Source organism: Scomber japonicus, chromosome 13 (assembly GCF_027409825.1).
Source record: "Scomber japonicus isolate fScoJap1 chromosome 13, fScoJap1.pri, whole genome shotgun sequence".
Lineage (NCBI taxonomy): Eukaryota > Metazoa > Chordata > Actinopteri > Scombriformes > Scombridae > Scomber > Scomber japonicus.
In genome coordinates, this window is record NC_070590.1 from 7084322 (window position 1) to 7109485 (window position 25164).

General features: G+C 40.3%; 1 protein-coding gene across 1 annotated transcript; it reads left to right on the forward strand.

Moving 5' to 3' along the window:
* Positions 1-913: 913 nt before the first annotated feature.
* On the forward strand, positions 914-21013 carry rcc1l (RCC1 like). Its single transcript, XM_053332322.1, has 11 exons — positions 914-1198; positions 1882-2011; positions 2476-2604; positions 5884-5950; positions 7904-7955; positions 8216-8300; positions 12758-12939; positions 14539-14626; positions 16180-16353; positions 19250-19335; positions 19943-21013. Exons 1-11 carry the CDS (start codon positions 914-916, stop codon positions 20018-20020), a joined length of 1356 nt encoding a protein of 451 aa, XP_053188297.1. The 3' UTR covers positions 20021-21013.
* Positions 21014-25164: the final 4151 nt, after the last annotated feature.

Consider the following 25164-nt stretch of genomic DNA (forward strand, 5'->3'; position numbering starts at 1 on the left):
AATCAATCAATAAAAAACAAGAATATTGCACGTATAAAAACAATTATTGTTGCATTTTCTCTCTGCAGATGTTGCAGCTGCTTATAAAAACGAATTAAGTGTTATTTGTACATCTATAACCACAAATATATGTTTTTTATAAGATGTCTTAATGTCTCAAATAGTCTAAAAAGTTTCCAAATGTTGCTTATTGTTTAAACGTTACACTAACTTGGATACAATATGTTGTTTGTGCTGAAGTAATGCAAGATGTTTGTAGTTTGTAAGCATGTGTTTATATCTGCAAATATATTATTATCTTATGAAAATAACTTCAAGTAGCATTAAAATGAAGTTTAATGTATTTTAATGGAAAATATTTAAAAAGTAGCATGCCTCCATTTTTTTCTTCTCTTATTCTTTCCTATTTTTTATTGATCTATTTAGTTGTTTTCGTATGAATTTAAATTGTCTTTAGTCTTTTAATTTGTTCTTTGCTTTATTTCTCTTATCATTCTTATCTTATTCATTTTCTTCATGCTGTCACCTGTTCTGTCTTATCTGCTCATTTTAATCATCCATATTTTCTCTCGTGTGCATTGTTTTGTTTTTTTGTCTTTTAATTTGTTCTTTGCTTTATTTCTCTTTTATCAGTTTGTCAGTCAACTGTAAATCACTTTGAACTACATTAATCTGTATGAAGGGTGCTATATAAATAAGAAATGTACAGCCAGATTAAAAAGAAATGTATAGCTAGTCTGTACAGCAATACAATCTTCCTGCCCTTAGACAACCTTTTAATCTTAATTATAGTGAAAATATTGCTAATATACCTTTTTTCTGCCTTTCGAGGAGCTCTGGAAACTCTAAAATTCATACTATATTTACCTGCTGTTCATTAGTTTTGTGGTTTTGTTTCTTCTCTGTCGACAGGATGGCTCTTCCATGTGTGCGACTGTGCTCTCCATACAGAATCACAGGGCTTCAAGTCTGTGGTTATGCAACGCTCAGTAAAGTATCCAAACCGAAGGAGAAAACCAGCAGCGATCCAATCTTTCAGTATGTCGGAGAGCGCAAAAAGCCCAACCACAAAGTGTTTGTTTGGGGCTTTAGCTTCACCGGTGCTCTGGGTATCCCCAGCTTTGTGATGCCAGACAGCGGCAGGAAGAAGCCCCGCAAATATCAGCTTACTCCTTACCGCCTGGAGACTGCACATCAGGTAAAAGCAGCAGAGGAAAGTCACTTTATTCAGTTTCATGCCGAGCCTTTCATGCATTGCTCTTGAAGATTTATATACAAAGATCAGTTTTAAATCCTTTAAATGTAGTTTCATGAAGATAATGCTTCAATCTGTAAACTTTTGATGGTGTTATTGTTATTATTAGCTAGGTATTTATTTCTCATGATACGATTTTTATGGCTTTTACAATAAGTGATTAAGGTCTTTATGCACTCCAGTTTATCAAAAAATAATTGAAACAGCATTTCCGATTGTTTTATTAAATACATCAAGACAAAACTTACATTCAGTTCATATAGTCCAGAGAAAACCCTCTAAAGTTTTATTCAATTATACTCATAATGCTAAAAACTAAATCAATAGCCTCATCACTGGTTTAAATCTATTAATTTTCTTTACTTTTTTATTAATTCATTTTTGTTATTTAGAAAGCCCGCCAGTGAGGGAAGAAGTCACATGGTCATATTTTCTTGTATGCTGAACTAGCTGCGGAAATTGAATTGATAATAATAAAATCATGTATTGCATAATCTTTTAAAAATCAACATGTTTGATGCGTCATTGTTTTGGATGAATCAGGAACATGAGGGGCTTCATCTTCTGTGTCCACAACTCACAATAAATCTGAACTCTGAACGCTGTCGGCTCTTCTTCTGTCGTAGATCTCTTCTGCTGCTTGTGGTTACGGCTTCTCTCTCATCGCCTCCTCCACCAAGGATGTGACCAAGCTGTGGGGCATGGGCCTGAACAAGGACTCTCAGCTGGGCTTCCAGCGCACCCAGCACAGCCGCCGTAAGTAAAACTGGATTGTTTTAAAAAGCATAAAATACTGTCTCTGCTTGACTTACTTAAACCTTTTCACCCTCAATTCTGTGAAGTCTTTTATCGTCTTTCAGGTCATTGTTTTTGTTTTACAGCTCATCACCTACTCTGCACCAGACAGCAAACAGACGCAGTTAGCAACTAGCTGGTCAACATTTAGTAGATAAAGTGCCAGATAGAGTTTGGTAGAAGCCAGAGTGAATATTACAAGAAGATGATATTAGAAGAAGATGATGATGTCAAATGCATTTTCAGCTTTTGCTGCTGCCTCCAAGTAGTAATGCCTTCAATTCGCTTGCTTTGTCCGATCAGAGCATAAAGAAATCCTCTTACATCTATCAAGTAAAATAATAAATGATCAAAATAGTTATTGATCATTGCAGCTCAATACTTCTGCCTTACATCCTTTTTTTCCTGATGCTGTGTCTCCGTAGATCAAGGTTACGACTACGTGTTGGAGCCGTCGCCGGTGGCTCTGCCTCTGGTTGAGCCGGTGCAGACCAAAGTGGTTCAGGTTTCATGCGGCCGTGCTCACTCTCTGGTCCTCACTGACCAGGAAGGAGGTAAGAGACTCATACTTCCTGTGAAAGCATGAAGTTAAAACCAGGCGGGGAGTTCCAGTCCTTTGAAATGAGGCCAACGCGGAAGTAACTTAGAACTGCATTCTATCAAAAGACCACCAGGGGGCGACCGTTTTGGTGTCAAAAGGACTTCCGTCTCTATACAAGTCAATGGAGAATTCACCAACTCACTTGATTTCTAACCTCAGTAAACGTTTTCAAAATGTGTTTATGGTCTCAATCGCTAGTTTAAAGCCTTCTTCAATGCAGTATGATGTTCATTTGTGAAATTTTGGCCTCCCTGATTTTATATTTGACGATAAAGCAGGGTATGCATTTGGGTGTGGCTACGTCGTGATTGACAGGTTGATTGCCCAATGTCCTCGAGATCCAGCCCTCGCAACCAATCACAACCTCCCCGTTCCGCCCATGGTCCCGTCCGTGTTTTTATTTTTCCCAGCATGCACCTGAAATTTTCAAGATGGCGCTGCTCAGATCCGAAACTATTGGCTTCCGAGCAGCAGTCCACAAACCAATGTGTGACGTCACGGATGTTACGTCCATTTCTTTTATACAGTCTATGGTTAAAACACAGTAATATGCGGTAAACATATTTCACCTTTCATTTAACTTTGATATAAATCACTAGACGTTCTTTTGAGGAGACGAGACGGCCTGTGAGGAGAGAAAGAGCGCCTGGTGTTATGTAGTTACCAACCACCTGTCACGCTGTGTGTCCTTTAACTCCCTCCGCCCACCGCTCTCTGAAAATGAATGATTATCAGGCAGCTGTTAAAGCTCATTTAAAAGGCCCATTAGGATCCTCTGATAAATTCATTCAAATTAGCACACAGATGTTCTAACAAGCACCATTTAATGTCAGAGAAATTAGTGTTTGAAGACTGATTTTAAGCCCTCCCACAGAGTAAATTGTTCATGGGGGTATTAATTTTATTTTTTGAGCTTCATTTAAATTAATTTTCATCATGTTTTGGCAAATTAAAGAGTGCCTAATTCCTGTGTTTAAGGTATTAACATGTTTTATCTGGTTTTTACTTTGCTGTGACGCATTCAGTTACCAGTTTTCTGGCTGTTGTGTGGCCTGATAAAAGTCAATGATCTGTCGTGACTCATCCACAGCGTCTGTTACATTTAAAGGATTCGGCTGGAGTCACCAGAGCCTCGCATATCTTATACCTCTGTGCCATAGAGCTCTACTGTTTTCCAAAAACTATTAAAAAACACATCAGTGAAGCACGCTATTGCACTGAGTGTCATGTTCCTAAATTACCACAAACTCATATGACGTTGATGATTCTGACTCAGTCACAAACGCTCAAAAAAAGACTCACAAAAGTGTCTTAATCCTTTGTTCTTCCCCTCCTTCCCTCTTTCTTCGCTCCCTCCTCCTTCCATACTTCTTTCCTCACTTACGTCCATCCATCCTTCCTTGCTTCCTTCCTTCCTACCTTTCCCTCCTCTTTTCCTTCCTCCCTCCCTTCTTACTCCTTCCCTTCAGTTCCCTCCTTCCTTCCTTCCTTCTCTCCTTACTTCCTTCCTCTTTTCCTCCCTCCCTCCTTCCTCCCTTCCTTCCTTCATGCCTTCCTTCCTCCATTTCCTTCTCTCCTTACTTCCTTCCTCCCACCCTCCCTCCCTCCTTTCTTACTCCTATCCTTCCTTCCTTCCTTCCTTGACCTGAGGACAACAGGAGGGTTAATAAGCCACTCATAATAAAATACTGAGTTGTCCAATGATCGAAAACAACTGTGACGTATTTAATAGAAAGGGTCTTTATTATTTATGTTTTTTTATTTCTATACAAGAAAGCTATTTACTCTGCTGTCTTAGGAAAATGCTTTAAAAAAAGAAACTAAAGAAACAATATATATTTGAAATATATGGGATAATACCAGATTTTAAAGCAGGTATAATATATATATGTACATTTTATAGTAGCAGTGTATTAAAAGTCAAATGTCATTCTCTTAGTGACTCTGCAGCTCCCCTCGGCTTTACAGAGCTTTATAGCAAGTTTCAGCTCATTGGCTCCAACTTTACTGCTTTGGTTCGCTCTCAGCGCTTTCCTGGTGTCACTTTCGGCCACAGCAGGCAGGAGAAGCTCTAGGAGAAGCTCTAAAAACCTACCGTGCAATACCTGCTCAGCTTGAAACGGCAAACAGTCACAGCTAGAGACGAGCCGGTGGACATAATGGAGCATTTGGCAGCTAAATATCTAGATATCTCCATCAGCAAACAGAGCTAGAAGAGAGGGAATATTGGACTTATATTCACCAGGGGGACAGAAACACAACCCCAAATAAATGATAGTGACACTTTTGTAAAATCAGTTGAGCCCTGTTGTAATTGAGATGAAAGTGATTGCAGTAGTGGGCCGACACTGAGTCAAACCAAGCCAAGACAAGGCAGCACATCTGTATGGAAAAGAAAAGGTCTTTAAATTCCCGCTGAGAATATACACGACGTAGTGGATCATGGCACCAATAGCCCCACCTTGTGGTCGCTAGTAAAACACCATTGTATGACTTATTAGCTGCCATGTCTCTTTACTGTGGTACTCCATGGTAACCAAATTTAGCAGTTTGTTGTACAGATGGGGATGCTGGAACAACAGCTGGCAGCCGCTAAGAGCTTCTGGCTCTCACACGCATGTCCCTCAGAAAATACACTGTTTTTTTGTGTTGTTTTTGATCTTTTAGTTTATCTCGGCACTCAAAATCAAATGAGAATAAAACTTTTTTTTCTGAATGTCACTGAAAAAGATAAAGAAGGTTACATTAGTATATTAAATTGATGTTCAATTGCCATATTCACCACTTTAAACCCGTTAAATTAATAATAATAATAATGCATTTTATTTAAAGGCTTTTTTCAAAGCACTCAAGGACTTCTTACAAGACACACATAAAACCACAACAACAATAGTACATTCAACATATTAAATCAGCAAGCATTGATGTGGAAGTTAGTATAATTTTACAAAGATAAAAAAATAAGTGTGAGACAGAGTATGAATTGAGCTAAAGTAACACAGTCTTAGTAGTTCTTATAGCTGTGTCCTGTGATTACGTGTGCGGCAAGGTAGATTTCAAATTTTAGGAGAACTAATCAAGGTCCCATGTAATTTTGAAATATACCTCTGACATCAACGTTATTTAAGTAGCTACCGGTAATTGTGCCACCACAGTGAAGTCACTCCATGGTTAAAGCTCACATGAATCAATCTGACCCTCTTCCTTATGTTCTCTCTTTCTCTCTCCCAAGTTTTCAGTATGGGCAACAACTCCTACGGTCAGTGTGGAAGGAAGATAGTTGAAGATGAAGTCTACAGGTATGTAATGATTCACTTTATATACACACACACACACACACACACACACACACACACACACACACACACACACACACACACACACACACACACACAAACAGTGATGATGCTGAATCAAGTATTTCAAGACCACTTCACTTGATTGTTGTGAAACTAGCAGGACCTGCAGATGTATTCTGAAATGATTTGGGTCTTAATTTAGTATTTTTAACCCTCCTGTTGTCCTCGAGTCAAGGAAGGAAGGAAGGAAGGAAGGAAAGGAAGGATGGAAAGGAGGAAGGAAGGATGCAAGGGAGGAAGGAAAGGAGGGAGGAAAGGAAAGAAGGGAGGAAGGAAAGGAGGAAGGAAGGAAGGAAGGGAGGAAGGAAGGAATGAAGGGGGGAGGAAGGAGAGAAAGAGAGAAGGAAGGGAGGAAGGAAAGATGGAAGGGAGGAAAGGAAAGATGGAAGGGAGGAAAGAAAGAAGGAAGGAAGGTAGGAGGGAGGGAGGGAGGGAGAAAGGAAAAGAGGAAGGGAGGAAGGAATGAAGGGGGAGGAAAGAAAGAGAGAAGGAGGGAGGGAGGAAGGAAAGAAGGAAAGGAGGAAGGAAAGAAAGAGAGAAGGAAGGAAGGGAGGAAGGAAGGAACAGTCAAAACAGACGGGGTCAATTTGACCCGGGAGGACGACAGGAGGGTTAATATCATCAAATAATGACTGAGATTAGGGTGACATCGCTACAGTGACATCAGAAAGGGAAACAGACACAAGTAGTCAAATTATCAGATGGAAGCAAATTCATTCACATGATCTAAACCACTTTATTTGGAAGTGAAATTGAAATGTAGCACACCTGTTGTTCAGAAGTAAATCCCTCATTTACACAACAACTTGAGTCATGCCTCATTCATAGCATCTATCAACTCATAACACGACTCAAGATGCTTCTTTAATTGTCATAGGAGGCTTTGAGAGTACTGTGCATGCTCAATAGAGCTCTACATCCATTAAATCAATCTTTAATAATTAAAACATCAGGAAGAATTCATCATGAGGGTAATAAGACACTTTGGTGTAAGTTGTGTTAAGTTTCAAGACAGAGATTGCAAAACAGAAATGACAAAGTTTTATATGTGTATATATATATATATATATATATTGTTGTTATTATTAACACTATTAATGATCACTATTACTACTACTATTATGACTATTATTATTATTGTCATTATTATTATTATTATTATTATTATTATTATTAACAACTTTAACTATTGTCATTACCTACCGCTACTATTATTAATTAATTGATTACTTATTACACACACACACACACACAAACACAGCACTGATCCCAAACCATGAAATATTTTAGGTATCATATTAAAAAATAAATAAATGTCACACACAATATTTTGCTATCTAGCTCACAATTCTTGCATAAAAATCTGTGAAAAAAGTAACACCTGCACACTAAACTAGATTACATATGTATTATTTAACCTTCCTGTCGTCCTCCCGGGTCAAATTGACCCTGCCTGTTTTGGCTCTTCCTTCCTTCCTTCCTTCCTTCCTTCCTCCCTCCTACCTTCCTTCCTCCCGTCCTTCCTTTCCTCCTTCCTTCCTTCCTTCTGTCCTTCTTTCCTTCCTTCTTTCCTCCCTCCCTTCCCTCCCTCTTTCCTTCCGTCTGTCTTTCTTTCCTTCCCTCCTTCCTTCTGTCCTTCCTCCCTCCCTTCCTCCCTTCCTCCCTTGACTCGAGGACAACAGGAGGGTTAAAGACAATCCTACCTTACCTTGAAAACTGCCATTCTCATATATTAGTGTTACATATTGTCGATCTGTCAGTTTGATTCTTTAAAAATACATTCAGGAGGTTAAGAGGAGGACGAGAGAAGGATGAGACTTCTCTTAAGAGATGCTTCTTGTCTCGAGTGATGGATTGCTTATTGCTTATTGCTATTGTCTCGTGTTCAAACAGCGGCAGTCACATCATTCACAAGATTGGAGGCTTCAGCAGCAGAGTCGTCCAGGTGAGTGCAGCCTTTCGTCTGAGCAGTGATGACAGATGGTGCGGTTGTAATACTGTATGTCTCATTTCCTCCTCACCTGTAGCCAAATCATTGAGTGCACTCATGCCTAGATATAGTCCAGATACAATTGAACTGGGTTACATGATAAAATCTCCACTGTCCCCATTGCTACAATAAAAACTTCTTTAAGATTTAATATCTTTTAACACCACGCAAATGGGATCTGATCACTTGTATCTTTTTTTGTTTTTCTCTCCCAGGTGGCGTGTGGACAGGACCACAGTCTTTTCCTCACAGAGGCGGGGAAGGTGTACGCGTGTGGATGGGGAGCAGATGGGCAGACGGGTCGGTGCACTTCACAAAAAAAGCGCTACATTTTGGTTCAGTCTCCTTTTAACCTTTAAAACTAGATTAAAGATGGCGCCAGCGTGTGCGGCCTGCCGTCTGCCGACTCTGCTATGTTTGATGTTTGTTGCTGTATTACTCTGTGTTTTCTGCCAAGATTCCTTTGCCCTGCTGGTATATGATCGCCAAACACTTCTTGGCATTAGAGCATCCCAAAAAACACTGCCAAACTTTGATTTGGGTGATCAAACCTCGGGTCTTCCTCCTCCACTGGCGTCTGTGCCAGCTTACCTGCTGCATTCACCGGCTGTCATCCCTCGGAGGAAGCGATCCAGAAGACGCGGAAAGAGGGCAGGTGTCTTGGTGAAACTAAAGATCCTCAGACGATCCAGCTGTTGGACCGATCCTCGCCTTCCTGTCAGAGGATCCCAGGTGCGGCCGCTGTGTCTTCGTTGGATCCAGCCTGTCGTCCCTTCCCGCCAAGCCGCTGGAGGCCTTCACCTGCCGGCGGAGGTCCGCCCTCCCAGATGTCGGGTCCGCAACGGCGGTGTGGATCTTAGGAATCTTCGGCCTCTGTGCCGCGTTTCCACCCAGGCCCGCAAGGAGATTACTCTCAGCCTGGCTCTCTTGAATACTAGATCGCTAGCAAACAAGACTTTTATCTTGAATAACTTCTTCACTTCACGTGAACTGGATTTTATGTTTCTGACAGAGACGTGGAGTCAAGTCGGTGAGTCTATCCAGTTCTCCGAGTTGCTACCCCCTAACTGTCTCTTCTTTAACTCTCCCCGTACCACTGGCCGAGGTGGAGGGGTTGCATCTGTATTTAGATCCAGTTTTCAATGTCGATTGTCACCGTCGATCTCCTTCTCCAGCTTTGAGCTGCAGACATTCATTGTAGACTTTACTGCACCTGTCCTGTGCGCTGTAGTCTATCGTCCGCCTCAGTTCAATAAGGATTTTATTAAGGACTTCACAGACTTTGTGGCAGGAGTATCAGTGAACTATGATCGGTTTTTAATTGTTGGGGATTTTAATATCCATGTCTGCTGTGAATCCCGTCCTTTGGTGAAAGACTTTCTGAATCTCATTGACTCTTTTAATCTTACTCAGTCCGTGTCTGATCCAACACATGAGAAGGGACACACACTGGACCTTATATTATCCTTTGGTCTGCAGTTAAATGTCAGTGAGATTTGTGACACACGTATGTCCGATCACTTTGCTGTTTTATTTAATATTACACTGCCTCTCTCCCATGTGAAACTGTGCGCCACAAACCGCAGTGTGCGCACAATTAACCCTTCAACTGCTTCTGAGTTTTCTGCAGCATTTAATCACTCTGTGCTACATACTCAGGATCATTATGGTACTCTTACTCCTGATGAGTTTTTAGACACTTTTAATTGTACTTGTACTGACATATTAGATGTGGTGGCTCCTTTTAGGTGCAAACGTCCTAAGCCTGTAACAGAGCCATGGCTTAATGACACCACACGCACTTTAAGGCGTGCATGTAGACGCGCTGAGAGGAAGTGGAAGAAAGATCATCTACATGTTTCTTTGGACATTTTAAATAACAGTCTATTGCAGTACCAGAAAGCTGTTAAAGCTGCCAAGAGTCAGTTTTTCTCCAATCTTGTGTCAGCTAATAGTCATAAACCTCAGTTCCTGTTCAGTACTTTAAATACTCTTTTAAACCCTTGTGACCACAATGGTGTTGTTCCTTCACTTAAATTATGTGAAGATTTTCTAAGGTTTTTTATTGGCAAGATCTCCGATATTAGGTCCTCTCTTTCGCTGTCTGCATTGGATCCTGCCATCTCTCCTGTTTGCCCTGCTGTTTTTGACACATTTGAGCAAGTGTCTCTTTCAGCTTTAACTGATATTGTCCAGCACCTCAGACCTTCTCACTGTCCTCTTGACAGCATCCCACCCCGTCTTTTTAAGGATGTTTTCCATATTATTGGGCCCTGCGTTATGGATCTGATAAATTCATGTTTGATGTCTGGATGTGTCCCAGCTGCCTTTAAACATGCTGTGGTCCAGCCCCTCATCAAAAAACACAATCTTGACCCCACAGTCTTATCTAACTTTAGGCCTATCTCCAAGCTTCCCTTTCTTTCTAAGGTTTTGGAGAAGGTGGTTAACAAACAGCTGCAGTCTTTTATTGACCTAAATGGCATTTCTGAGAAGTTCCAGTCTGGTTTTAAGTCACGCCATAGCACTGAAACTGCACTTTTAAGGATTTTAAATGACCTCTTTTTATCTGTTGACTCTGGGAACTCTGCTGTTCTGGTCCTTCTGGATCTGACAGCTGCCTTTGACACAGTGGATCACAACATCCTCCTGTCTCGCTTAAACACCTGTGTGGGCATTAAGGGTACTGTTCTTAAGTGGTTTCAGTCATATCTCTCTGACAGAAGCTTCTCTGTCCAGATGGGCCAGTATACTTCGGCCACTTCCCCCCTGAGCTGTGGGGTGCCTCAGGGTTCTATTTTGGGCCCCCTCCTCTTTTCGATATATATGTTGCCATTGGGATCCATATTTAGAAAACACGATGTCTCATTTCATTGCTTTGCAGATGACGTGCAAATCTATCTGCCCTTAAAAGCAAATGACCAAGCCTCTGTCCAGGTCTTATTAGACTGCCTCAAGGACATTCAATCTTGGATGGAAGTGAACTTTCTCTCCATGAATAAAAATAAAACGGAGATTATTTTATTCGGGAAACAAAATCTCCTAGATGGCTATGACAGCGCCATTGGCACCCTGAAGCCTCACTGTCACCCATCTGCAAAGAACCTTGGTGTTATTTTGGACAGTGACTTCAAGTTTGATAAACAGATAAGCTCCATCGTAAAAACAAGCTTCTTCCAGCTAAGATTATTAGCAAAAGTAAAGGCTTATCTCCCCAGAAATGATCTGGAGAAAGTCATTCACACCTTTGTTACCTCACGGTTAGACTACTGCAATTCTTTGTTTGTTGGTCTCGACCAGTCAGCTCTGCGCCGTTTACAGGTAGTCCAGAATGCAGCCGCCCGCCTGCTGACTGGAAAGAAACGGCGTGATCACATCAGTCCTGTCCTTGCATCCTTGCACTGGCTGCCTGTTCACTTTAGGATCCAGTTCAAGGTTTTATTAATTGTTTTTAAGTGTTTTAATGGTCTGGCACCATCTTATTTATCAGAGCTTATACAGCCTCACAGTACATCTAGAGCACTGAGGTCAACAAACCAGCTGCTCTTGGCTGTACCTCGGTCCAGACTCTCTACTCGGGGGGACAGAGCCTTCTCAGTGGCGGCCCCCAAGCTGTGGAACAGCCTACCTTTCCACGTTAGAGCTGCACAGTCTGTAGAGCATTTTAAAACACTACTAAAAACATATCTGTTTTCCTTGGCGTTCAATCCCAGCTAGGCGAGAATCCTTGGCTTCCTACTTTTTATTTATTTTATTTTATTTTATTTATTTTACTTTTTATTTGTTTTTATTTGTTTTATTCTAATTTTAGTTTTTTAAAACTGAGCTCTTACTATTCATTTATTGTTTTTATTTATTATTATATTGTGTGTGATTATATTGTATTTTAATATCTGTACAGCACTTTGGTTCAACTGAGGTTGTTTTTAAATGTGCTTTATAAATAAACTTGACTTGACTTGACTTGACTTAAAAAAATATGCTATCCACTCTGCAGTAACCAAGTATGCTAGTTTAGTTAAGAACTTTTTAATGATAGTAACTGCTAGTTGGATATCTGATTGTCTGGATAATACATACCAAATATTGCAGAAACAGCAGAATAATATAAAATAAACTCCTTTTGCAGAATCCAGCTCATTTTGCTTCAGCTAACATATTATTTAGCCTATCATGACCACAGTTATTCCAAAACATGCAGTCATCCAGGACCACCTCTCTATAATTTAATAGTATTTATAACTCATAAGAAATGTGCTAAATTGTTATTCTTAACCCTCACATACTGTTCATCTTCTGACTTATACCAATTCACATTCATAAATTCCCCATTAGGTATTAATAAATGATTATTTAAGCTGTCAGAGAGCAAACAGATTGTTTTCTATTTATATATGGGGAAAAAAGAAAAGACATTCACAATCACTATATATGGTCCAGGAGAACATTTTGTACAATATGAAGAATAATAAAGAATAAATAGAATAAACGCAGGTCACATTTAGATATTTTGCATACATAAAAATGTTTATCAGTTGCAAAATAATAAAAATGAAGCATTATATCTTCATTTTTGTATATTCGGGGTCACATTAGGAAAAGTATAGGGTATTTTTACAGCTCTTAAATGTAAAAATGTATGTAAGGGTTAAGTTTGTGAGGAGGAGTAAAAATAAAGCCCTTTTTTACTTTTTGTCTTGTAAGCCCAAAATTTCCCCGTGAGCAGTTTGATGAATACGAGCTCTTGTTCGTTCCAGGTCTCGGCCACCACAGAGTCAGCTCCAGTCCGCTGGAGGTGGGAGGGGATCTGGCAGGGGTGGAAGTGCAGCAGATCAGCACATATGGAGACTGCAGCTTGGCCGTATCCAGAGATGGACAACTATACGGATGGGGCAACTCTGAATACCTGCAGCTGGCTACGGTCACAGAGGCCACACAGGTGAGGAGAAAACACATGTTCGAGGTGTGCAGGGACGCCTGATATAAACACAGGAAGGCGAGAATGCCGTCTTATCTTCTGAAATATTGTGATATCTGAGTTGAACCGCTGTGTGAGCGCTCGTATGGCACAATGGATTGCTTCATGGCGCTGGTCTCTTTCCACCTGTCAGCCATCTGTTCAGGCCATCAAAAGGGTTTTCCCAAAGCTGCTCAGTCCGAAGCACTCACCAGCCAAATACACAAAGTATGATCATAATCTTTATTAGATTTGGTCCCTGAATTAATTGACATGATATATCAAGGGGAAAAAGCCTTCAGTAATGTTTCTGACAGTGGTTGAAGAAGTGCTCAGACCCTTTACTGAGGTAGAAGTACCAATACAACAATATAAAAATACTCCAAAGTCCTGCATTCAAAATCCTACAAAAGTGCATGTAAAAAAGTATTATCAGCTAATTATGCTAAATATAAAAAACATACTTGTCTGCATAAAATGTGACATTATTAGATTGTTGATAGTAAATCTGAGATGGTGAAGGTTGTAGGAAAAACTAAAAGTATTAATCTTCTTTTTCTGATTTTCTCTCTTTTATTGTGAAATATTTGATCATTTTACCTGTTTGGGCCTCGAGCAGTAATTTAAATAAAAACATGTAAAAAGTTTGGAGGTGAAATGTCTCTCTTGATGGAACTACTGAAAACTCTCAGACAACTTAAATGTGACAGGGGACGCCAATATTTGTATAATGTTATATGTTTTTATAATGTAAAGTCATTATCTGAAAAATGAACATCAACTACAGCTGTCAGATAAAAGCAGTGGAGTAAAAAGTATGATATTTTCACACATTTTCAGTCTCAGGAGAGTAGTTCCTTGTAAGGCAGAAGTTTATACTTTGGGCTCTTGCACATTTACTTCTTCCAGGAAATAGCCACAACCAACTTGCTGCTGTTATAATGCAAATTTCCCCATTGTGGTACTAATAAAGGAAGAAAATATCTTATCTTATCTTATGTCCATGACCACAACTGAAGTCTGCAGCACAGAGGAATAAGATATAGACACTTTGTTCAAGAGAATAAAAGACACTGGCTAGAAAAGCTTAACTTGCATGAAATATCCTCATGTAAATATGCTTTGTTGTTTTCCAGCAGAACAGGTGAAGCATATTGAAGGAAAAATACTGTGCTGCTTCCTCAGATTCCTTTTGTATTCATATGTTAATAAATAAATGTCCTTATTCTGCATATTCATTTAATTGAGCGAAACCAAATTGTTTGTCTTTCCCCTAACATATACTTAAAATTAAAGGTTAAGCTTGACTTCATCTGCTTAGGAAGCCCATGTGATATAATCAAAAGCTCCAGATCAAGCATCTTCACTAATGATCATGTAGCTGCAACTGAAGAATAGTGTTGACGTGTTTTCATAAACATTATACCACGTAGGCCTGAGATTAGCTTTTTTATTTATTTCATATTTTGGCAACATGAATTAAAGTAGTTGAAAATACAGGAGAGACTAGCAGCGAATCTTGTCCATAAGTAACTTATTCACTGTCATTGAGCTCTTGTTTGTCGTTTCTCCGCCTTTCAGATCAACTCTCCTCGTCATCTTCCTCTGAAAGGCTGCGGGAAGGTGGTTCAGGCAGCATGTGGAGGCTCACAGGTGGCCATTATTAACGGTCAGTTCATACTAAAACCTCTCTGATACATGGCTGCTAGTTCAAGTTTTAATGGAATAATCGACTTATGGGTTAATTTACCTTTTTAGACACTATGACAGGACTGCCACCAGCTGTTTGTGGTAAACATCTGCATAATATCCATTGTCTTATAAGTAATATCAGAAAATTGATGGTGTTTTTGATTCCTCTATTAATGCTGTTAACAAATGAGTGCTGAGTCAACCAGAAGGCTAATTTCACAACACCTCTAACGCCCTGTAAGAGAATATTTTAATAAATCAATCAGACTTTATTTATTTTAATGCATAGAAATGTAACACAAAGTGCTTTAAAAAAAAATATATATATATAAACAGGAACTGAGGAAATGCTATCGTAACTCTCATTAATCTGCACTGTGGAAGCACCAGAGGTAGGATAAAAATGTAAAAATTTAGAAAAATAAAATATAATGAATAATTGTCACTATAAAATAAAGTGGGCAAAACCAGAAATGTGTGGCAGGGTATTAAAAGAATAACAAAGATAAAGAATAACAGCTAAAGAATAAATGCGGTGAAGTAAAACCAGACATAAAATGAAGAGGAAAACAATCAGGAAATAAAAAATACAATTTAAAAAAGGATAGTCCAAGTAGTAAAACAAGCTAAAATATAAAATAAAAGACAGATAAATAAATAAAATAAAGTGTTAATGAAAAATTCTCACAGTGACACATTTTTGGCCCTATGAGTAAAGACATTTTAGATTTTGTCTTCGTCGTCAGTCATGTTTGTGGTTGTCCTGCTTCTAGTAGTAATCCCCCTCTCCATCGTGAAGCAAAATACACACTCGGATAAGTCAATTAGTACGTTTAACACAGGCGGGGAGTTCCAGTCCTCTGAAATGAGGCCAACGCGGAAGTAATTTAGAACTGCATTCTATCAAAAGGCCACCAGGGGGCGACCGTTTTGGTGTCAAAAGGACTTCCGTCTCTATACAAGTCAATGGAGAATTCACCAACTTCTCACTTGATTTCTAACCTCAGTAAACGTTTTCAAAATGTGTTTATGGTCTCAATCACTAGTTTAAAGCCTTCTTCAATGCAGTATGATGTTCATTTGTGAAATTTTGGCCTCCCTGATTTTATATTTGATGATAAAGCAGGGTATGCATTAGGGCGTGGCTACGTGATTGACAGGTTGATTGCCCAATGTCCTCGAGATCCAGCCCTCGCAACCTATCGCAACCTCCACGCTCCGCTCATGGCTCCGTCTCATGCCCATATAAGTAGAATCCGTGTTTTTATTTTTCCCAGCATGCACCTGAAATTTTCAAGATGGCGCTGCCTAGATTCGAAACTATTGGCTTCCGAGCAGCAGTCCACAAACCAATGGGTGACGTCACAGATGTTACGTCCATTTCTTTTATACAGTCTATGGTTTTTTCGGGGGTTATTTGAAAAACCAAGCTTGTAAACTAGGCTGTCATCCTCTCTTTGGCGGGACTGGTAAAAGCTTTTCTGTTACATCCTTAGCTGATCTGTGTCTCTTCAACCTTATTCTTTTCAGAAAGAGGAGAGGTGTTTGTGTGGGGCTTCGGCATTCTTGGAAAAGGACCAAAGCTATCAGAATCGTCGACCCCTGAGATGATTCCCTCCTCGCTGTTCGGAAAATCAGAATTCAACCCATCAGTAGCTGTCACCAAAATCAGATGTGGCCTCAACCACTTCGCTGCGGTAACAGGTGAGACTATTCACTCATCACAAAAAGACTGTAAGACCTAATTTAAAGACGTCAAACCAAGTGATGTAAGGTTTCGCTGATGCCGCTTTACTGCTTCATCTTTAATATTTCAGCTTTATTCTCCTGAGCTGCTTTTTGTCTCGAGCAAGCATAAAAAGATGCAATCATAAAACCCATAAAAAGCAAAGTCATCCTGTCTCATCCAGTCTGAAGTACAGATGTCTGGGTGAGCAGTTTACTGTTGAGTCACCTAATTTATTCTTTTTATGGCTACTGAACAAAAAGAGTCTGCTCTGTTGAGCATCTTGTTTTTATCTCTAAAGCAGTGACCTGACAGAAGATGCACAGTCTCCTTCTGAAGTGGATGATGTGAACAGTCTCGGGTTGACTGAAAAGACCGACTTTTAGTTTTTATTTGTCAGATTTGAGACGCTTTTCGACAGCAGGAACTTTTGCCAGATACTACGAACCTTTTGAGACACTTCAGCTCCTCTACCTGCGTTTCCACCTGAGGGAACAAGGTCTAAATAAAGTTTAAGGGAGGTTGTTTTACCACCTAAAAAATCCTTGCTGTTGGGATAAAACTTGGGATAATAATAATAATAATAATAATAATAATACTGCTACGAATAAGAATAAGAATAATAAGAATAAGGAGGAGGAGGAGGAGGACCAAGGAGACTTTACAGAGGGAAAAAAAGATATGAAAATGAATTAAATAAAACTAAGCACAGTAACTTAAGGGGCTCAACTTGTGTACTGCTTTACTCATAAAAGATGGAAGAGTAGTCATATCGATTAAGGATCAGTTTAGGACTTTGTTTGTAAGTGTTAAAAGTGAAGTTAGGCTTTGTTTCCGGTTTCCTGACTCGTTTTACAAAAGACAAAAGAAGAAGAGAGAAAGAGAAGTAACGGTGGTGGTTGAGCACGGAGAGAGAGCAGCTGTAGCGAGAACAAAGCAGTGAATGAGAGAATTAAAACATTTATTTTCTGATTGTTTCACATGAGTTACGTCTTCAAACAGAAATAAATAATTATGAAACACTCAACCGATGATTTACTGCTGAGTTTCTGTTTAATTTTTCTCCTTTTCATTCATTCATCAGAGTTCACCTCTTTCAACCATAAGGAGTTAGGGGTTAGGGGTTAGGGAACAGGACCAATATAGGTATTGTTGTTATTTCCTGCGTCTCAAATGCTGCCATTGTTCCTCAGATGTGGTGTAAATGTAAACAGGACTGCAGGACTGGCTTTTAAGTTCCAGATTTAGTCCCTGAGTTTAGTTCCTCTGCGTCCAAAGTACCTTGACCTTTCGGTGGAAATGCAGCTTCAGACTTCTAAACCAGACAACAGCATAAGAGACATATCTGTATCCTGTTAAATTATCAACGACTTTGCATTTAGCTGCCACTTCCTGAAGTCATTTTTTTTTTCTTTGGTTTCGAGGAGGTAATCTGGAGGATCATCACGATGCAAGTACTTTTAGAGAGAGACTGTGGAAGATGTTAACTTTAGGAAATACCTTTTTTTTTTTTTGCTTTCTAGTGTAGAGTTAGATGATATTTTTCTGCCACTTGTTAGTTTAGCTTAGCACGAACACTTGAAACAGGAAGAAACAGCTAACATGGCTCAGTCCAAAAGTAACAAGCTCTGTCTACCAGCGCCTCTAACACCCATATCTCATCTGTATGTGTAAAAATAACAATTTGCTGTGTTTGTGTTTGTCACTACTATGTGACAGACTTTTTATTGTTACCAATAACTTCGTGACAGCCCCAAGGCCTCTGACCTATTTTCTTATTGGCTGCTTGGGATCTAGGAAGCGGCTCATTAGGAGAAATGGCCAACACCTGAATTGGTGAATGTTCCTTTTTTTTATAAATAGGAGTCAGACGCTCTCTCCTCTCTGAGTTGCTGGGTTTGTTTAGTCTTGGGTTATTTAGTTTTGTTCCCCCTTTCTTCCTTCCTTCCTTCCTCCCTCCTACCGTCCTTCCTCCTTTCCTCTGTCCTTCTTTCCTCCCTCCCTCCTACCTTTGTCCCTCCTTTCCTTCCTTCCCTTTCCCTCCCTTCCTTCTTCCCTCTGTCCTTCTTTCCTTCCTTCCTCTTTTCCTTTCTCCCTCCTTCCCTCCTACCTTCTTTTCTCCCTTCCTCCTACCGTCCTTCCTTTTTTCCTCTGTCCTTCTTTCCTCCCTCCCTCCTACCTTTCTCCCTTCCTTCTTTCCTTTCTTCCCTTCCTTCTTCCCTCCTTCTTTCCTTCCTTCCTCTTTTCCTTTCTCCCTCCCTCCCTCCTGCCTTCTTTTCTCCCTTCCTCCTACCGTCCTTCCTTCTTTCCTCTGTCCTTCTTTCGTCCCTCCCTCCTACCTTTCTCCCTTCATTCTTTCCTTTCCTCCCTTCCTTACTCCTTTCCTTCCTTCCCTCCCTTCCTTCTTCCTTCCTGTCCTTCTTTCCTTCCTTCCTCCCTTCCTCTTCCTCACCCCCCCTCCTACCTTTCTTCCTTCCTTCCTTCCTTCTTTCCTCCATCCTTCCTTCCCTCCTTTCCTTCTTCCCTCCCGTCCTTCCTTCTTCCTCCCTTCCTTCCTTGACTCTAGGACAACAGGAGGGTTAAATACATGCATTTTTTTCTAGTTTAAAAAGTGATGTGTGGTCTTTGAGCCAGGTTGTGACAACATGTAGAGATCTTATTATGACTTTTGTTTGTAAAGCTACTGTTTATGTAATAATTGTGTTATAACAAAGATGGGATGATTTCAAAGGCAGCTGTGCATCAACATAATTTATTGCTTAGACAGAATATTAATAAAGGTACATATTTAGGCTGAAATGTTATTGCCCTGCACTGAGGCTCAGCAGGCGCTCATTCTCACAGCGTGCTGATGTTTGATGGTTCGCGTTGCAGATCGAGGCGAGCTGTTCGTTTGGGGGAAGAATGTGAGAGGCTGTTTGGGCATCGGGAAAAGAGACGACCAGTACTTCCCATGGCGGGTAAGACAACACTGATTCAATATTAGTCATGCAAACAACAAGCGAGCAGGTGACGCTTTGTAAAAGAAGAAGCACATAAGCTTAGTGTGAGCTTACAATAATTAGGAAGGATTTAGTCTGACTTTGTCTTTCTTTTAATCAAAATCAAATGCAGAGGGTAACAATTGGTAAAAGTTAGAAATATTTCCAGCAGATCAAAATCCACAAATCCTTATCATGAAGTCATCTGTACAAAATTGTATTTGGCAGTTTAATGTTATGTTTTAGTTTTTAAGAAGCTTATTTTCAGGGTGTGTGTGTGAAATCTTGCAACCACTATGCCCTCCTACACATTTCCAATAAAAGTATTTTAGATTTACATTAGCATGCCCCCTCAAATGATTTTAACAGGATTTGAAGGTAAAGTATAGAGCTCACACTGCCTCTGCGTGCAGTATTTGGATCACTCACAGACCTTTTTAAGATAAAATGAGATAATCCTTTATTAGTCTCATGATGGGGACATTTAAAATTCACAATTTCAGAAGTACAAATGAAAATAATCCTTCACTTTTACAGTTTCTCTCCCTCTAAGCTGCGTTTCTCTCTCTGTGTGAATCTCCATCAGGTGACTGTGCCAGGTCAAGTGGTGGACGTAGCGTGCGGCGTCGACCACATGGTGGCGCTGGTGAAATCCCTCCTCTGAAAACTCCTGCCTCCCTCCAGCGGTGGATGAAAGGCTGGATGTTTTTGGCTGAGCCTCCCGCTGACCCCCCGGGCGCCTCAGGGAGCTGATCGAGGCCGCTCTGGAGTCTTGAAGCCAGCTGCTCTCCACGGGTGACGGACCCTCGTGTCCCTCCGTCCTGCGGTGACGTCAAGCAGTGTGCAGAGCAGTCGATTATGCAGCTAACTGTCACTGACATGGCTCACGTTATCCTGCATGAAGGTCACATGGGGAAAGGGTATTTTCATGGGTTTATTTTTGTATTTTTAGCCATCATGATAATATTTCATCCACCAAGTTAATTGCTGTTATCTGGGAAGCCAAAAAAAGTAACATAACCAATAGATGATGCCCAGAACTATGTTAATAAAACCCAAATTGTAATAAACAAGACAGGCTTTTTAGCTGAAAACAGTCAGTTTTCAGGTTGTTGAAACTGTAAAATGTTGATTTGTCTGTATACCAGAAAATGACTGTGACAGAAATGTGTTCAGTGAATGAAGTGATTCACTGTGCAATCAACACACTCATGCGGTTTGAAATCTTTGCAGGCCTGTGAAATGTTTTCGAGAAGAAAAAAAAAAAACACATTTGAAAAAGCCAGTGACGGCAAAACTCAAATTATCTCCCTGCCAACAGCAAATAGAGGTGAGGGCACTCTGCCGCAGAGAGAACGGGTTTTTTTAGAATCAATTTTATAACATGAACTTTTGTGTCATCAGAGGTTGGCGCATGTTCTGCTTATAAAAGCTCATCAGGAGAAGCAGAAAGCTACAATCACAGCATCCTTACAGCTTGAAAGGATGTTGATTGTCATATTGACCTATAAATCTAATGCATCTGCAGAAAAATGACCTGAGACAGTTATAAAAAGAAACCTGTTTAAAAAAAAGCAGCCAGTTTTTATGTTATTTAATGTTTTTTGTATCATTTGTTGAATTGGATGTACTGAAAGATGAACCCACCTTACCCACAATGTTAAACTCATAGTATGCACTGAAGAAAAATGTCAAAATATCAAAATAAATATATTTATTTACAACATCACCTGTGTTTGAGTTAATACTGAAAATAGAGTTGAAACTTTTAATAAAGCTTTATTTTACATGTCCTGTTAATTCCTAATAACTTCCAAGGATGTTTTCTCTAATTAAATTTGGCAAAATGTTCAGTTGGTAATTAATTCTGATATTTTTCATAACATTATAATCTTGTAGTCAGTGGAACATGAAAATAAAAGACGGATAATAAAGAAATATTAAATTGGGATTAAATGGAACAGTTTTTTCTGATTTCTGAACAGTCTCCAAACTTTTAACTTGTACCAAATTACAAAAGTAGACTCAAGAGGTTATTAAGAAATATTGAGCCTGTAAATTAAAGCCTTAAAATGCATCTTTTACTCTTCTTTAGACTGAACTCAGCAGCTAGAACTGTCCTAATGACCATATGGGAAGTTTCATTCTCACAGTATAGTGAGTGTGAAATCAAACCTTTCATCAAAGCATCGTTGTGCTTTGCTCTCCTCATTCAGCTCCTATATTTTGGAGCCATTAATCACCGTGACAACTCCAGGGCCCCTCAGAGAGAGTATGGAAATGTATTCATGAATAAAACTACTGAGTGAGCATAAAACACACAACCTGTGATCACTCTGCGAGTCCAGATGTGAGATCACACGGACAGATTTATATGCACAAATCAAGTTGGAGAGTAAAATCCAGATAAAAAAAAAAATCCAGAAATTTGAGTACACTACAGCAGCTTTGTCTCCTTCTGAACACTTGAGTACTTTAGGCTTTAGGAGGCTCCCATATCTGTTATTTAGGATAATATTCATCTCACATATGTTACTGTAGACCAGGGGTGGCAAACATGCGGCCCGCGGGCCATAACCGGCCCGTCGAAGAGTCCAACCCAGCCCACTTGGCTTCCTGTCGTCTTTTCCTTCCATCTTTCCATCCACCCTTACTTCCTTCCATCTGTCCTTTCTTTTTTCTTTCCTTCTTTCATCTTTCCTTCCTTCCTCCCTTTCTTCCTTCCATCTTTCCTTTCTTTCTGTTTTTCTTTCCTGTCTTCTCTTCCTTCCTTCCTTCCTTCCTTCTTTCATTCCTTCCATCTTTCCTTTCTTTCCTGTCTTCTCTTCCTCCCTTTCTTCCTTCCATCCATCTGTCTTTCCTTTCTTTCTTCCTTCCATCTTTCCTTTCTTTCTGTTTTTCTTTCCTGTCTTCTCTTCCTTCCTTCCATCCATCTGTCTTTCCTTTCTTTCTTCCTTCCATCTTTCCTTCCTTCCTTTCTCCCTTCCATCTTTCCTTTCTTTCTCTTTCTTTCCTGTCTTCTCTTCCTTCCGTCTTTCCTTTCTTTCTGTCTTTCTTTCCTGTCTTCTCTTCCTTCCCTCCTTTATTTTAAGGATCCGGCCCACATAAGATCAAATTGGGCTGTATGTGGCCCTTGAATGAAGATGAGTTTGACTCCTCTGCTGTAGACGATCCTGCTCATTAGAAAACGAGGCCTGACAGAATGAAGCTTATAGCGAGCAAAGGAAAGTACCGCTCACTCAGATCAACTGAACTCAAAACTTGTTCCTTTGCTTACAAATCTGTCCTGTCGTTTTGAATCTCCATATACAGTGAGCTAAAATCTCTGATGATAAGGAACCACTTTTCTAACTCCTGTCAGTTTAGGTTAGTCAAATGATTACTCCCCTGAGGTTTACCCCTCTGTGCCGTGGACCTCTGTTTGTTGTCCAAAAACTATTAAAATCATGTCAGTGAGCCCCGCTGTTGCACTGGGTGACATGTTGCTTCACCACAAAGACTTTGGCAACGTTAGGTTTGTTTAAAAAAGCTCCAAAGAAAACTAAATAACAGCGATCGCATTTTCAGTCTCTGGAGAGCAGTTCTGTGTAAGACAGACGCCACTGGGAATACATGTTTACAGAGCTTTGCTAACTTTCTGTACTATATATCACAACCTCTTGACTTTTAATTACGTTGTTTATTTTTTACTGAATTAAAAACTTCAATACAAAGTCAACAGACAGAACTCTCAAGAGACTGAAAACGTGATCGTTATTATTAGTCTTTGGAGCTGCTTCCAGACTAACATGACCAAACTCTTGGTAATGAAAGAACATGTCGCCCAGTGCAACAGTGTGGCTTATTGATCTGTTTTTAATAGCTTTCAGACAACAATGGAGGTCTATAGCCCAGAGGAATGAGATAGATCAGGCTTTAGATACACACACACAATACATGTAATCAGATCAATTCATTGTTGGTTTGACTCTGCATGTAAGGAAGAAGCTTTATCATTTAAATACACTTTTTAACTCTGTAAATATGAATGTAGATGTGACAAACAGCTGCAGTGACATTACTCATTATAGGTGTGGCCAAAGGTGCTTTTTTTAAAGGGTGCAAAGTGACAGATTTGGTGCAACTGGGTGTCAAATATCAGAGAAAATTAACCCCTTCTATTTTGACTGTTCCTTCCTTCCTTCCTTCCTTCCTTCCTTCCTTTCTTCCTTCCATCTGTTCTTCCTTCCTTCCTCCCTCCCTCCCTCTCTTTCCTTCCTTCCTTCCTCCCTTCCTCTTTTCCTTTCTCCCTCCCTCCTTCCTTCCTTCTTTCCTCTGTCCTTCCTTCCTTTCCTCCCTCCTACCTTCCTTCCTTCTTTCCTCCGTCCTTCCTTCCTCCCTCCCTTCCTTCTTTCCTCCGTCCTTCCTTCCTTCCTTCCTTCCTTTCCTCCATCCTACCTTCCTTCCTGCAAAGTGACAGATTTGGTGCAACTGGGTGTCAAATATCAGAGAAAATTGAACCCCTTCTGTTTTGACTGTTCCTTCCTTCCTTCCTTCCCTCTGTTCTTCCTTCCTCCCTCTCTCTTTCTTTCCTTCCTTCCTTCCTCTTTTCCTTTCTCCCTCCCTCCTTCCTTCCTTCTTTCCTCCGTCCTTCCTTCCTTTCCTCCCTCCTACTTTCCTTCCTTCCTCCCTCCTACCTTCTTTCCTTTCTCCTTTTCCTTCCTTCCTTCTTTCCTCCGCCCTACCTTCCTTTCCTTCCTCCCTCCTATCTACCTTCCTTCCTTCTTCCTCCCTTTCCTTCCTCGCTTTCCTCCCTCCCTCCCTTCCTTTCCTCCCTCCTACCTTCCTTCCTTCCTTCCTTCCTTTCTTCCTTCTTCCTCCCTTCCTCCCTTGACTCGAGGACAACAGGAGGGTTAAATTGGTTTGTGGTGCAAGAGGGAAAATGTACAGTTCATACCTGGTTTTGACTGGATGAAGTGGTGACTCACTGCTGTTTATATGTTGCTCGTTGACTCTGGATTTGTAAAGTCTGTGGGTGGAGACTTCCCACCAGTGACCTTGCAACTCACAGGAATCGATCAGAGAAAGTGAAGGGATGCATTTCAATTAGCAGCAATGAGATGCTCTTCCCTATGCGGCTCTGCTTGAATGTAACTGAGAGGTAAGCACAGGCCTTTACTGAGAAGTCCCTGTAGTTGAACTGTAGGGGCTTACGTAAGGAGAAAAATGATCATGAGAAGGGAAAACACTAACATACCATGTCCGCTCCTTTAACCCTGCTCTGCAGAGAGGGGTTTCTGCAGCTGGAAAAGCTCTCCTCCTCCTCCTCCTCCTCTTCCTCCCCTTTGTCTGTGTGCTGAAGTGAGCTGAAGCAGAGAAAAGGTGGCGTGTGGAGGCACCCGTGCAGAGCTACAAAGACCTGGCTGTTCCCTGCTTTGTTTACTCAGGTCAAATAATACAGACAACTGATATACCTGCACTCTTCCCTGCTGTTGTCTATTTGCCGTCGGCAGGAGTGAAGGATGGGGTGGAAGAAGAGCAGCAGTGGAGCCAAAGTCCATTAGAGAAGACGCTGACAGATGGGCATATTTTCACATTTTAGTGCTAATTCAAATGACTTAAAAGCTAAATTATAGACCGCAAATTATAAAAATGTTTGGCAGACTGTGAAACTATTAAAAAGAGTTGAAGTGGAATGCACAATGAATAAAACACACCTGTGCTCAGTTAAAAAAAAAGTTATGATTAGGCTATCTGTTGTACTTTGAGTAAGGCATTAAATGCACCAAAAAAAAAACTAATGGTCAGACTAATGGGCTTTCGGTCCAG

Coding starts and splice junctions, on each gene's coding strand:
- rcc1l (XM_053332322.1), top strand. CDS start 914: ATGGCTCTTCCATGTGTGCGACTGTGCTCTCCATACAGAATCACAGGG. Junction 2,012..2,475: donor GCGCACCCAGCACAGCCGCC/GTAAGTAAAACT, acceptor GTGTCTCCGTAG/ATCAAGGTTACGACTACGTG. Junction 14,627..16,179: donor ACAGGTGGCCATTATTAACG/GTCAGTTCATAC, acceptor TATTCTTTTCAG/AAAGAGGAGAGGTGTTTGTG.